The 15,851-nt window shown below is 42.5% G+C and overlaps 1 protein-coding gene across 2 annotated transcripts in view; it reads right to left on the bottom strand.

The window, feature by feature from the left end:
* Positions 1–15,851, bottom strand: part of LOC124788205 (protein lin-9 homolog) — a 104,199-nt gene that overhangs the window by 68,596 nt on the left and 19,752 nt on the right. For both annotated transcript variants that reach the window (XM_047255381.1, XM_047255382.1), the window contains exon 4: positions 13,264–13,399. In XM_047255381.1, the coding sequence (XP_047111337.1) occupies positions 13,264–13,399 (136 nt within the window). The remainder of the gene's footprint in view (positions 1–13,263; positions 13,400–15,851) is intronic.

Genomic DNA, 15,851 nt, shown 5'->3' with positions numbered 1-15,851 from the left:
TACAGGTACAGCTGCTCATGCAGCATCAACATGATACCACAGTTCATCAAGAGTAGTGACTGGTGTATTGTGACGAGCCAGTTGCTCGGCCACCATTGACCAGAAGTTTTCAATTGGTGAGAGATCTGGAGAATGTGGTGGCCAGGGCAGCAGTCAAACATTTTCTGTATCCAGAAAGGCCCATACAGGGCCTGCAACATGCGGCCGTGCATTATCCTGCTGAAATGTAGGGTTTCGCAGGGATCGAATGAAGGGTAGAGCCATGGGTTGTAAAAAATCTGAAATGTAACGTCCACTGTTCAAAGTGCCGTCAAGAGGTGACCGAGACGTGTAACCAATGGCACCCCATACCATCATGCAGCGTGATACGCCAGTATGGCGATGATGAATACATGCTTCCAATGTGCGTTCACCGCGATGTCGCCGAACACTGATGCGACCATCATGATGCTGTAAACAGAACCTGGATTCATCCAAGAAAATGAGGTTTTGCCATTCGTACACCCAGGTTCATCGTTGAGTACACCATTGCAGACGCTCCTGTCTGTGATGCAGTGTAAAGGGTAACCGCAGCCATGGTCTCCGAGCTGACAGTCCATTCTGCTGCAAACGTCGTCGAACTTCGTGCAGATGGTTGTTGTCTTGCAAACTTCCCCATCTGTTGACTCCGGGATCGAGACGTGGCTGCATGATCCGTTACAGCCATGCGGATAAGATGCCTGTAATCTCGACTGCTAGTGATACGAGGCCGTTGGAATCCAGCACGGCACTCCGTATTACCCTCCCGAACCCACCGATTCCATATTCTGCTAACAGTCATTGGATCTCAACCAACGCAAGCAGCAATGTCGCGATACAATGAACCGCAATAGGCTACAATCCGAACTATATCAAAGTCGGAAACGTGATGGGACGTATGTCTGCTCCTTACACAAGGCATCACAACAAAGATTCACCAGGCAACGCCGGTCAACTGCTGTTTGTGTATGAGAAATCGGTTGGAAACGTTCCTCATGTCAGCACGTTGTAGGTGTTGCCACTAGCGCCAACCTTGTGTGAATGATCTGAAAAGCTAATCATTTGCATATCACAGCATCTTCTTCCTGGCGGTTAAATTTCGCATCTGTAGCACGTCATCTTTGTGGTGCAGCAATTTTAATGGCCAGTAGTGTATTTGAATTGCCATCACTGACCAGAGGGCCTCACTGACTCGCACTCTAGTTCAGCGTCTGTAAGTTAGTTGCAGTGCGGGCGCTGTTCACTCAGTTTATGATAGTGCTTAGCAACCAGATACGTGACTGGAGCTTGTAACAGCAATATTACCAATACTGTCTGCAAGAAGAGTATTACTGATGAGCTTGCACCACGAACACGGACTTTATTAAAGTTAAGTACCCATTTCATGTAAATAAAGAACCGTATTAATCCACATGAGCATGTGTGTTGTAGAAAGGATACTGGCCACCCATAACAAAAGCCTCTCCCTTGCTTCCTTGGTAAAAAACAGTACAGACAGCACATTTATTATGGACACCAACGTAGACAGAACATAACTGTCTCTGGACAGACATTACTGCTTTTTATACAAATACTGAACATTCCAGGATGTGTAAATATTACAAACATAAATCAGTTTCAGTATAATAGTGATTTAAACAGCTGCAATGTCGTTGTCATCATCATCATCATCTTCTTCTTCTTCTTCTTCTTCTTCTTCTTCTTCTTCTTCAGTCCGAAGTCTGGTTTCATGCAGCTCTCCATGTTACTCTATCTTATGCAAGCCCCTTCATCTCCAAATGACTACAACCTACCTCTTTCACAATCTGCTTACTGTATTAATCTCTTGGTCTCCCTCTAGGAGTTTCATCACCCACACTTACCTCCAATACTAAACTGGTAATGCCTTGATGTTTCAGAATGTGTTCTATCTATCAATCTCTTTTTTTGGTCAAGTTTTACCACAAATTCCTTGTCTCCCCAATTCTATTCAGTTACGTGACTGGCCCATCTACTGTTCAGCATTCCCCGATAGCACGCATTTCGAAAGGTTCTACTCTCTTTTTGTCTAAACTACACTCCTGGAAATGGAAAAAAACACCGCATTGACACCGGTGTGTCAGACCCACCATACTTGCTCTGGACACTGCGAGAGGTCTGTACAAGCAATGATCACACGCACGGCACAGCGGACACACCAGGAACCGCGGTGTTGGCCGTCGAATGGCGCTAGCTGCGCAGCATTTGTGCACCGCCGCCGTCAGTGTCAGCCAGTTTGCCGTGGCATACGGAGCTCCATCGTAGTCTTTAACACTGGTAGCATGCCGCGACAGCGTGGACGTGAACCGTATGTGCAGTTGAAGGACTTTGAGCGAGGGCGTATAGTGGGCATGCGGGAGGCCGGGTGGACGTACTGCCGAATTGCTCAACACGTGGGGCGTGAGGTCTCCACAGTACATCGATGTTGTCGCCAGTGGTCGGCGGAAGGTGCACGTGCCCGTCGACCTGGGACCGGACCGCAGCGACGCACGGATGCACGCCAAGACCGTAGGATCCTACGCAGTGCCGTAGGGGACCGCACCGCCACTTCCCAGCAAATTAGGGACACTGTTGCTCCTGGGGTATCGGCGAGGACCATTCGCAACCGTCTCCATGAAGCTGGGCAACGGTCCCGCACACCGTTAGGCCGTCTTCCGCTCACGCCCCAACATCGTGCAGCCCGCCTCCAGTGGTGTCGCGACAGGCGTGAATGGAGAGACGAATGGAGACGTGTCGTCTTCAGCGATGAGAGTCGCTTCTGCCTTGGTGCCAATGATGGTCGTATGCGTGTTTGGCGCCGTGCAGGTGAGCGCCACAATCAGGACTGCATACGACCGAGGCACACAGGGCCAACACCCGGCATCATGGTGTGGGGAGCGATCTCCTACACTGGCCGTACACCACTGGTGATCGTCGAGGGGACACTGAATAGTGCACGGTACATCCAAACCGTCATCGAACCCATCGTTCTACCATTCCTAGACCGGCAAGGGAACTTGCTGTTCCAACAGGACAATGCACGTCCGCATGTATCCCGTGCCACCCAACGTGCTCTAGAAGGTGTAAGTCAACTACCCTGGCCAACAAGATCTCCGGATCTGTCCCCCATTGAGCATGTTTGGGACTGGATGAAGCGTCGTCTCACGCGGTCTGCACATCCAGCACGAACGCTGGTCCAACTGAGGCGCCAGGTGGAAATGGCATGGCAAGCTGTTCCACAGGACTACATCCAGCATCTCTACGATCGTCTCCATGGGAGAATAGCAGCCTGCATTGCTGCGAAAGGTGGATATACACTGTACTAGTGCCGACATTGTGCATGCTCTGTTGCCTGTGTATGTGCCTGTGGTTCTGTCAGTGTGATCATGTGATGTATCTGACCCCAGGAATGAAGTTTCCCCTTCCTGGGACAATGAATTCACGGTGTCCTTATTTCAATTTCCAGGAGTGTATTTATCATCCATGTTTCACTTCCACATACAGCTAACTCTAGACAAATACCTGCAGAAGATACTTCCCTAACATCTAAATCTATATTTGATGTTAACGAATTTCTCTTCTTCAAAAAAAATTTTCTTGTCATTGGCAATTTACATTTTATATCCTCTTTACTTTGGCCATTATCAGTTAATTTGCTGCCCAAATAGCAAAACTCGTCTACTACTTTCAGTGTCTCATTTCCTGATCTAATTCCCTCAGAATCACAGGATGTAATTCAACTACATTCAATTATACCTGTTTTGCTTTTGTTGATCTTCATCTTGTATCCTCCTATCAAGACCCTGTCCATTCCATTAACTGCTCTGCCAAGTTCTTTGCTGCCTCTGACAATTACAATGTCATCAGCAAACCTCAAAGTTTTTATTTCTTCTCCTACTCCAAATTTTTCTTTGGTTTCCTTATTGCTTGTTCAATGTATACTGAATAACATCGGGGATAGGCTGCAACCCTGTCTCACTCCCTTCTCAAGTACTGCTTCATTTTCATGCCCCTCAACCTTCAGAATTACAAAGAGAGTATTCCAGTCAACACTGTCAAAAGCTTTCTTTAAGTCCACAAATGCTATAAATGTAGGTTTGCCTTTGCTTAAACTATCTTCTAAGATAAGTCATAGGGTCAGTATTGCCTCATGTGTTCCTACATTTTCTGGAATCCAAACTCATGTTCCCAGAGGTCTGCTTCGACTAGTTTTTCTATTCTTCTGTAAAGAATTCACATTGGTATATTGGAACACTGGCTTATTAAACTGATTGTTCAGTAATTTTCACACCTCTCAGCAACTGTTTTTTTTTTTTTAATTACTACATCATCTTGAAGTTTGAGGTTACTTCACCTGTCTCATACATCTTGTGCATCAGATGGAGGAGTTTTGGCACTCCCAAGGCTATCCAGTAATTCTAACGGAATGTCATCTACTCCCGAGGCCTTGTTTCGACTTAGATCTTTCAGAGCTTTGTGAAATTCATCTCGCAGTATCGTATCTCCTATCTGATCTTCATCTACGTCCACTTCCCTTTCTATAATATAGCTTTCAAGTTTGTCTCCCTTGTGTAGGCCCTCTATATACTCCTTTCCCTTCTCTGTTTATGACTGGTTCACAGCACAAGACACAGAAATGATTTTTACATAGAGTTTGTCTCCTTGTCTAGCATTCACAATGGAGCAACATACAGTGGAGAGAATCTATTCAACAAACTCTCGTTCAACATAAGCAAGAAATTGGGGGGATCTCCACCAATCCAAAAAGACGTTAAAAACATTAGCTGGTCTCCTACAAATTATCTAAATATCTAGATTCAGGCATGGAAAATTCTATAGCAACACGACAGGTAGCACTGTAAAGCTGTGCGAAAATCATTAATGTACTGTGAATACAACTCTGTGCTTAACGGATGTGGGTATAGATTTTCTTGGAAAAGTACCAATGAAATAACAATAAATATTAGTCTACTAATGGCAAATAAACAGCAGTTTTATAAAGTAAGTGAGGAGGCAGTAGCTATTTTCAAAGTAGCAGCCTTCTTTCTAACTCATCCAAGTAAATTTATTCGGATGCTTTATGCTAGAATTGTGCTGTTTAGTATATTGCTGATTGTTTCTTTCAATTCTAACCCCTGTTACACCTTGCTTTCTATCTGTCCTTTCTCTCATCAAAGACATGCTGCTCTGACATCTGTAACTACTAGTATTTTGCCACTCAAGATGATGCTTCCCTCCCTTTAGGTTTTCTGCTATCAGCACAGCCAATTTATGCTAACTTTTCCCATTTATACAAAGAACGTGCTTGGTATAATCCCCTATACTGATACAATCAACAACAATCACATCAATGTGCGACACTGCACACGACAAACAGCTGTTTCAGATACAAATTTACACTCCTAATAGAAGTGTTGAAATGAGACAGCTCAGAACAGATATAAATTCAACAATGTATCTCTTTACCCTGTCACACTCTATACTGTACTCAGGTTCTATGTCAACACGTTTTGTCCAGCCCACCCTCCACAACCACGGCATGCCTTTGGTGAAATTTTTACAAAGAGATCTACTGTTCTGATACAGGCTCATCCTGCAACAGTTGACCTATACCTCTAACATGAGAACAACCTAACAAAAATTCTTACTTTCTCTGTCCTGACTTTCTTGTATTCTTCCTTTTAAATGGTTTATTGAAAGTTCGTTGTGCCCCACCTACACCAACCTGAGGTTCGTCGATTTCCAACAAAAGCAGAGTCAAACTTGTTTTCACATTTTATTGTAAGCTGTCTCAAGTAGTCCTATGCATATTCCCTCTATTGGCAGTTTCTATTTCCCACTTAGTATACATTTAAATCAGTTTAAAGAACCAGTTTCTCTTACAAATGTTAACAGTGTACACATACTACTAGGGACAGAAAGCTGGCTGGAACCAGATGTCAATAGCAATAAAGTTTTAAATTTTGACTGGAATATACATCAGAAAGACAGGATGAATGCTGGTGATGGAGGCAAGTGTATAGTCATAAGAGAGATGATAATATCTAATGAGATTAGTACAGATACCAAATGCAAAATAATTTGGATCAAGACAAGTATTGATAGGGTCAAACATGGTTATTTGATCTTTTTACAGACCATGCCTCAGGAGCAGTAATAGCAGGACATTAGGGGGGAAGCTTGGAGAATATTTCATGTAAATTTCCTGAACATGTTGCAGTATTAGGTGGAGACTTCGGCTTACTAGCTATAGACTGGGAAGCTTGAGTGATTAGAGCAGGTAGTAGGAACAGGGAATCATGTGAAATTATTTTAAATGTCTTATCCAAAAATTACCTTGATCAGTTAAACAGTGAATCAACTTGACAGAAGATCCTAAACAGTTTTGGTCTTATTCTAAATCAGTATACGGATCAAAGCCCTCTGGTCCAGACGCACTGTCGCTGTAATGGCACTGAAATGGAGGGCGACACAGGTAATGACAAAATAGTAAATGCCTTTTTCGAAAACTGTTTCACAGAGGAAGATCGCACTGTAGTACTTTCTTATATCATTTCATGAACAACAAGATGGCTGATATCGAAATATGTGACCAAGAGATAGAAAAGAAACTGAAATCCCTCAACAGAGGGAAGGCCACTGGACCTGACAGGACACCAATACGATTCTACATTGAGTATGCGAAAGCACTTGTCCCTCTTCTGGCAGCAGTGTGCCACAGGTCTTTGGATGAGCGAAGTGTTCCTTATGATTGGAAAAAACCGAAGGTCATCCCTTTTTCAAGAAGGGTTGTCGAACAGACACACAAAACTTCAGGCCTAGGTCTCTGAGGCCTGTCAGTTGCAACAATTTTGATACATGTTTTATGCTCACATCTTATGATGTTTCTGAAGACTGAAAATATCATCTGCAGATATCAGGTTCTGAAAACAATGATATTATGGGATCCAGCTCATTCTGCTCATTCACAGAAGACAGTAGAGAATGGTGCCCAGATACAGGCTGTGTTCCTCGATTTTCGTGTGGCATTCTGTATAGTTCTACACTTCTGTCTAACGAACAAAATATGAATGTATGGAATGCTTATGTAATTGGATTGAAGATTCACTAACAAACAACACAACACGTCATTCTCAACGAAGAGAAGCCTTCAAAATGTAAAAGTGACTTTGGACATACCCCAAAGGAGTGTTACAGACTGAGGTGACAAAAGATATGGGATACCTCCTAATATTGTGAGACACCTCCTTTTGTCCAGCATAGAGCAGCAACTCTATGTGGAATGGACTCAACAAGTCAATGGAAGCCCCTGCAGAAGTATTGAGTACGCTGCCTCTATAGCGTCCAAAATTGCGAGTGTTGTCTGTGCGGAATTTTGGGCATGAACTGATCTCTCGATTATATCCCATACATGTCCACTTGCATTCATATCAAATGATCTGGGTGGCCAAATCATTCGCTTGAACTGACCACAATATTCTTCAACCAGTCATAAACAGTGGCCCACTGACATGGCGCATTCTCATCTGTAAAAATTGCACCTTTGTTTGCTGCAAATAGCATCTAAGAAGCCAAACATAAATATTTTCAGTCAATGATTGGTTCAGTTGGACCAGAGGACCCAGTCCATTCTATGCAAAAACAGCCTATACCCTTATGAAGCCATCACCAGCTTGCACGGTGCACTGTTGACAACTTGGGTCCATGGCTTCGTGGGGTCTGTGCTACGCTCTAACCCTAACATCAGCTCTTACCACCTGGAAAGGCCACCATTTTCTTGTTGTCTAGTGTCGAACCGATAACGTGACTAGCACAGGAGAGGTACAGCAGGCAATGTCATGCTGTTCGCAAAGCCACTCGCGTCTGCTGCCATAGCCCATTAATGCCAAATTTTGCCACACTTTCCTAAAGTATAAGTTCGTCATATATCCCACATTGATTTATACAGTTATTTCTGTTGCTTGTCTTTTAGCACTGACAACTCTTCGGAGATGCCACTGCTCTCAGTCATTAAGTGAAGACCATTGGTCACTGCATTGCCCATGATGAGAGGTAATGCCACAAATTTGGTATTTTCAGCACACTCTTAACACTGTGGATCTCTAAATATTGAATTCCCTAACGATTTCTGAAATGTAATGTCCCATGTGTCTAGCTCCAACTGCCATTTGGCATTCAAATCTGCCGACTCCTGTCATAATCAAGTCAAATACCTTTTCACATGAATCACATGTGTATAAATGACAGCTCTGCCAATGCCCTGCCCTTTTATATTTTATGTATGCGATATTACCACTATCTGTATATGTGTGTATCACTATACCATGACTTATCACCTCACTGTCAGTCCACTATTTCTCACAGTGTATATAAACAACGCAGCAGACATCTCTGGAAGTTCCATGAGGTTTATCACAGATGATACTGTTCTATACAGAGAAGTCACAATGCTACAAAACTGTAATGAGGATCGAAGTTTGATGCAGTGAGTGGCTACAGACCCTCGCATTAACAAATGTAACATATTTCATATACTATTGCAGAATTATCACTGGAAGAAGTTACTTCCATAAAATGTCTAGGACTACGCGTATGCACTGATTAAAGTGGAATAGCCACATAAGCCTAATCAGGGAAAGGCAGGTGCAGAACTGAGATCCATCGGACGAATCCTTATGAAATGTAGTTCACCAATGAAGGGGAGTAACTAGACCCTAGTTCAATGAATAGTTGAATATTCTTAGCACTATGGGATCCATACCAGATCGGATTGGTACAGGGAATACAGAAGGTCAAAAAAATAGCAGCATGTTTTGTTACAGGTTCATCTGGTAAGCATGACAGCATTACAGATCAACCAACTCCAGTGGCAGGTACTGCAAATAAGGTGTTCTGTACCACAGTATGGGGTTCTTTTAAAGTTTCAAGATCGCATGTCCTTAGAAAAGTCAACAAATATAATGCTTACTTCTATGTATCTAGCAAAAAGACCATGCAGATAAAATTAGAGAGATTAAAGCCGACATGGAGGCTTACCAACAATTGTTATTCCTGTTAACTATTCACAACTGGAACAGGAAATGGGAGAAGTGACAGTAGTACACACAGTACCGTCTGCAACATACCACAACGTGGTTTGCGGGGTGTGGACGTAGATGTAGATGCCCTGGGAAATCTAACTTAGGATGGTACGATAGGTACTTTAAATTCCTTCTCCAACATCCAAGTCCAATCCCTTAACCACTGTTCACCTACCCTGGTGGTGTTGAAAGTTTAGAATAATATATTATACTGAACAAAATAATTACAGTATAAATGCTTCACTGAATATCTGTAGACTACTTTGCTATCTTTTGGCATATCAGAGTAAATTCGAGGTCTATTGATACACCCAGTATAAAAACAATTGGAATGTGAAATCCACATGTTCAGCAACAAAATCTGCAAAATATCTTTAGTAAGGTGCCATATAGGTCCTTAATAGAGCCATCATATAAAATTGTAAAATCGATGTGGGATTTTGCCATGTTTGTCGTTTTTCTGTGTTGTAATAGCTGTTTCTGTTAGTGGTGGTGGTATGGCTAATAGCACATGCTGGTCTGCTCATTAGTTCCCGTATACATATGAATTAAATAGAACTTTCATCACTAAAAATGGTATGACAACATTGGAAAATAAATAAATGGTATAAAAAGAGGAAGTACTGTGAACTGTTAAATATAAACATATCCAGAAGAAAGAGAAGTTTTCAGCCTATTAAAATTAAAACTTAACAAACTGGCCAGTGTCATGACTAACAGATGGGATCTAGAACACAAATTTGAGAATTTGCATGTGCTTATTGTTTTTACTCAATATAGCAGGCAAGTCTTCCTCCATACCATGGACTGACCTCACACTAGCAAACATTGTGCATTGTGTCAGGAAGTCGCGCATTGACATCTGTGTCCAACTACTACACAAAGATGAGTGGGCCTCCCTGCTGGAGAAGAAAACAATGTGTCAAAGGAGCGTGTCCTATTTGAAGGCATGTTGGGACGACTTATCTCACCTCACCTCATCACCTGTGACCAAGTGTCCCACAGCTAGACAGTCAGTTTCTCTGAACACAATTTATTAACCTCCACTTCTCACCATTCACTCACCAAACCTGCATGCTCCACACTCTCAGCAGCAAATGTAATGAAGTGCAGGGGGCTAGCATAATGTGTCATTCTGTTTCTATAACAAGCACCTTTGCCTGCCGAAGTAAGGCAGTTCGATTCCCTGGTCCTCCTTATATACCCTAATACCAACATAATGACACCACCTTCCGTCTCTTTGTAAGGAAAGGCTGCAATCATCAACAGAATGGAGTTGTTCCCTGCTAGGTGCATATGCTGAATCGCCTGAAGGGCACTCTGTGAATCACAGCAGACAAGACATTTTTTGTTGCAATGTTGTCTCATATGCTCCTGTGGCTTTAGGATGCAGCTCAATGTCATAGATGGTGTATTTCTTTGGTAAGAAAACCTCGATAGCACATGCACCAAACAAAGATGAGCAGCCAATGGACTCTCCTTCAGTGTTTACAGTAAGATCTAAGCAATCCTCAAACTCTCAGTAGAAAGCTTAACACATTTTCACAAGCATTTTGCTTCTTGTATTCATGTAAATCTAACTATAGTCTAATCTTAACTCTGGACCACCTCAGCAGGCCAGGTGATGAATGGTTTCATCATATCATAAGAAGAGAGACTTTCCCAACTCCTAATGCCACTAAAACATGATTAGCTTGTATTCTTAGCAGACTTGTAACTTGTGAAAGACTATCAAAAAGCTGATCCATCTAACAATGAACAAAGTATGGAACATTGATGACAAGTGGCAATTCTTTGCTACTGTGCAAGTTCTCACAGCCATTACTTTAAAATTAAGGCCTCTAAATGTGGCTACACATGCAACTGCATCCTTGACATACACACGATTCAATGTTTTGCAGAAGCATGCAAAAATCCTTCACAACTTCATACGGCTCAATTTGTATCTGAAATATATCAAGCACAGATGACAATGCTCTCCCATAAGCAGTCCACAATAGCTACAGGTTTTGCAAAGATGTGGAATTTTTCAGAGTGTTGGTGCCATTGATGAAAAATAGGCAGAGAGAGTTCTTCCACCTACAAGTGACTCATTTTATTCTATTCGGAATGAAACTAGCTGTCACTTAACAGGCAGTGTGCTGCATGGCTCCCACCACCACTACAACAAAGGGAGCTGTGCAGATATGACACTGTCAGCTGCCATTGTGTTGCTACTACTTCTGTGCTATGCTGTGCTGTGCTGTCTAAACCAGCGTGCCAGATAGTCCTTAGTGAGCTGGCATATGTGGGGAACTAACGGCGCAGGCATCAGCAGAGTGATCTCTGTGTGGTCAGGGGGTTACAACCAACGGGGTACATGGCGGCCCCACCACAATGGACTGGCTACCATGCTGGATATCAGGTGCAAAGAAGTCCATGGTCATCGTCGACACAGAAATCGACACTGCACAGTGCATGGTGGAAAACGCACCCGGGAAGGTGACCTCGCCCAAGAGATGGTGAAAGGGCAGGACTGCAACGCGACAACAAGAAAGTGGGCTAAAGATCTCAATGCACAATGGACATGATGCACCTTGTAAGGTGTCCTTCCCCAATTGGCTCACTCTTCAGGAAAATTTTGAAGAATGAAGGTCAAACCCTACAGGAGACCATCACATAAAGGCCGAAACATGTGAAAATCCTTTTAGTAGCCTCGTACGACATACAGGAATACCTCGGGCCTATTCTAACCCCCAAACCCGCAGGGGGGAGTACTGCAAGCTTCCATCAGATGTTGACATAGGTCGTGCAGGTTTTGTCGGCACTACCTGCTCATTGAGCCACACCTCAAGGGGCTCTAGACTAGAAGCACCTTCTGCCGCCGTGATATAAGATGGCGGGCGACAGCCAGACAGTAATTTGAGCTTGGAGCCACTTCTCTACATGACGCTATGCAGACGCCGCCTAGTCGTTGCTCTGCCACCATCATTTGTGCTTTAGTTCAGAGAGGCTCATCCTTGTTGATAACGAGAGCCGGACTTCATTTCTTACTGTAATAAGTCTTTGTTCACTTGGCGAAATACACTTTAATTAAATCTTTTGTTTACTGTGGTAACGTGTTCGCTAATCACTTCTGTTTCTGTCCAGCTTTCCTACAATGACACTTGCCACACCACTGTTGCCCACCTCTTCTTACCATTGTGTATGAAATCATACACAACAGTTGTGCCTGGACATACCTCAACCCAGTAGAATAGCAAGCTGAACATGCACTGTGGAGGCCTGGTGGAGCTTTATCACACTTTGGGGGATGTTCAGCTAAGGCATCACTGCATCTGTGAACTGTGTGAACATTATTGCAGACCATCAGCATTCCTTCACACCTGATGTCATCCCTTATTCCAATGGCACCTTCCTGCAGGATAACTGTGCCTGTCACAAAGCAAGAATTACACTACAGTGCTTTGAGGAGCACAATAGCAAACTCTTGTTTATGTTCCTGCGCAAACTTTGCCTGATCTGTACACAGCAGTATACATATGAGAGACTGTGGTGTGCCAGCTCCACACTCACATACCACTGATCCGTAATTTGTGGAACTGCGTGACCTGTGCATAGAAATCTGGTGCCACATCCCTCCGGAAATTGTTTATTACAAAATAATCCTACCGAATTGTCAACTGATTCTTGTTTTAGTATTTTGAACGTGGTGTTTCATACGGAAATGCAAAGTATCTCTGCAAATAGAATTTGTGCAACATATCACAATATACAGCTGCTTACAGCACAAAATGTGTTTCAAAGCCAGTGTAATATTTAGTGACAACAAGGTTTGGTAATCATTATATCATGTTCACAATGAAGAGATGCCCAATTTCATGTTGTTCTGAACCAACCACTTGCAAGTAACTAACTAAATTACTTGAATGACTCTATTCTTATGAAATATCCAAGGTAAGTGCAATGTTCTAATGAAACAGAAAGAATAAAAAACACAATTTTCACTTGGATTAATGACCACAGAAGTCAAGTTACTAATCAGATTCCTACATGCATGTGGAACAAAAATTACATGTTGTAGTTTCATTACATATATTGCTTGTATTAAAATGGTGTGTGTGTACAGTAAACAAATTTCAAAAAATGCTAATTTTCATAAACGCTGCACTAAATGTAGATGTCTTACCTGTGAGCAACGTCTAGGCTTCCCCATCATACGTCTAATCTTACACCATTCAACCCGTGTCAGTTTCCTGGTTTTCAAATGTGGAAAGGATTCTCTCAAGCAAATCATAAAATCATTTTCTCCTTCGAACAGTGGCCTGAAAATATTGTATTTTGAAAAATCAACAACCTGGAGTTTCATTTGTTATATTATGAAAAGTTAGAACTCAAATAACTAAGTACGACACAGACAGTAACTGAACTGCAATGTTAGATTTAATCTAATATTAACATACACATTTCATAAGGTGCTATATAAGGAAGGTGTGAAAGTGTTGGCTGAGCATGTATCATCACATCTCTCCTATGTCCCTCCTGTCCCTATTTTTGTAACAGCCAACAAAAAGCCTTTTACTTGGTTCACAGACACACAAGTCATCAATATAGGTTTGTCATACAGATAGCCGTACCGTAGGTGCAACCACAACGGAGGGGTATCTGTTGAGAGGCCAGACAAACGTGTGGTTCCTGAAGAGGGGCAGCAGCCTTTTCAGTAGTTGCAAGGGCAACAGTCTGGATGATTGACTGATCTGGCCTTGTAACAATAACCGAAATGGCCTTGCCGTGCCGGTACTGCGAACGGCTGAAAGCAAGGGGAAACTACAGCCGTAATTTTTCCCGAGGGCATGCAGCTTTACTGTATGATTACATGATGATGGCGTCCTCTTGGGTAAAATATTCCGGAGGTAAAATAGTCCCCCATTCGGATCTCCGGGCGGGGACTACTCAAGAGGATGTCGTTATCAGGAGAAAGAAAACTGGCGTTCTACGGATCGGAGCGTGGAATGTCAGATCCCTTAATCGGGCAGGTAGGTTAGAAAATTTAAAAAGGGAAATGGATAGGTTGAAGTTAGATATTGTGGGAATTAGTGAAGTTCGGTGGCAGGAGGAACAAGACTTCTGGTCAGGTGACTACAGGGTTATAAACACAAAATCAAATAGGGGTAATGCAGGAGTAGGTTTAATAATGAATAGGAAAATAGGAATGCGGGTAAGCTACTACAAACAGCATAGTGAACGCATTATTGTGGCCAAGATAGATACGAAGCCCACACCTACTACAGTAGTACAAGTTTATATGCCAACTAGCTCTGCAGATGACGAAGACATTGAAGAAATGTATGATGAAATAAAAGAAATTATTCAGATTGTGAAGGGAGACGAAAATTTAATAGTCATGGGTGACTGGAATTCGAGTGTAGGAAAAGGGAGAGAAGGAAACATAGTAGGTGAATATGGATTGGGGGACAGAAATGAAAGAGGAAGCCGCCTGGTAGAATTTTGCACAGAGCACAACATAATCATAACTAACACTTGGTTTAAGAATCATGAAAGAAGGTTGTATACATGGAAGAACCCTGGAGATACTAAAAGGTATCAGATAGATTATATAATGGTAAGACAGAGATTTAGGAAGCAGGTTTTAAATTGTAAGACATTTCCAGGGGCAGATGTGGACTCTGACCACAATCTATTGGTTATGACCTGTAGATTAAAACTGAAGAAACTGCAAAAAGGTGGGAATTTAAGGAGATGGGACCTGGATAAACTGAAAGAACCAGAGGTGGTACAGAGATTCAGGGAGAGCATAAGGGAGCAATTGACAGGAATGGGGGAAATAAATACAGTAGAAGAAGAATGGGCAGCTTTGAGGGATGAAGTAGTGAAGGCAGCAGAGGATCAAGTAGGTAAAAAGACGAGGGCTAGTAGAAATCCTTGGGTAACAGAAGAAATATTGAATTTAATTGATGAAAGGAGAAAATATAAAAATGCAGTAAGTGAAACAGGCAAAAAGGAATACAAACGTCTCAAAAATGAGATCGACAGGAAGTGCAAAATGACTAAGCAGGGATGGCTAGAGGACAAATGTAAGGATGTAGAGGCCTATCTCACTAGGGGTAAGATAGATACCGCCTACAGGAAAATTAAAGAGACCTTTGGAGATAAGAGAACGACTTGTATGGATATCAAGAGCTCAGATGGAAACCCAGTTCTAAGCAAAGAAGGGAAAGCAGAAAGGTGGAAGGAGTATATAGAGGGTCTATACAAGGGCGATGTACTTGAGGACAATATTATGGAAATGGAAGAGGATGTAGATGAAGATGAAATGGGAGATATGATACTGCGTGAAGAGTTTGACAGAGCACTGAAAGACCTGAGTCGAAACAAAGCCCCCGGAGTAGACAATATTCCATTGGAACTACTGACGGCCGTGGGAGAGCCAGTCCTGACAAAACTCTACCATCTGGTGAGGAAGATGTATGAGACAGGCGAAATACCCTCAGACTTCAAGAAGAATATAATAATTCCAATCCCAAAGAAAGCAGGTGTTGACAGATGTGAAAATTACCGAACTATCAGCTTAATAAGTCACAGCTGCAAAATACTAACACGAATTCTTTACAGACGAATGGAAAAACTAGTAGAAGCCAACCTCGGGGAAGATCAGTTTGGATTCCGTAGAAACACTGGAACACGTGAGGCAATACTGACCCTAAGACTTATCTTAGAAGAAAGATTAAGGAAAGGCAAACCTACGTTTCTAGCATT

Source organism: Schistocerca piceifrons, chromosome 3 (genome assembly GCF_021461385.2).
Source record: "Schistocerca piceifrons isolate TAMUIC-IGC-003096 chromosome 3, iqSchPice1.1, whole genome shotgun sequence".
Classification (NCBI taxonomy): domain Eukaryota; kingdom Metazoa; phylum Arthropoda; class Insecta; order Orthoptera; family Acrididae; genus Schistocerca; species Schistocerca piceifrons.
Note: the sequence above shows the minus strand (reverse complement) of the source record. Positions and strands in the feature narration are given on the sequence as shown.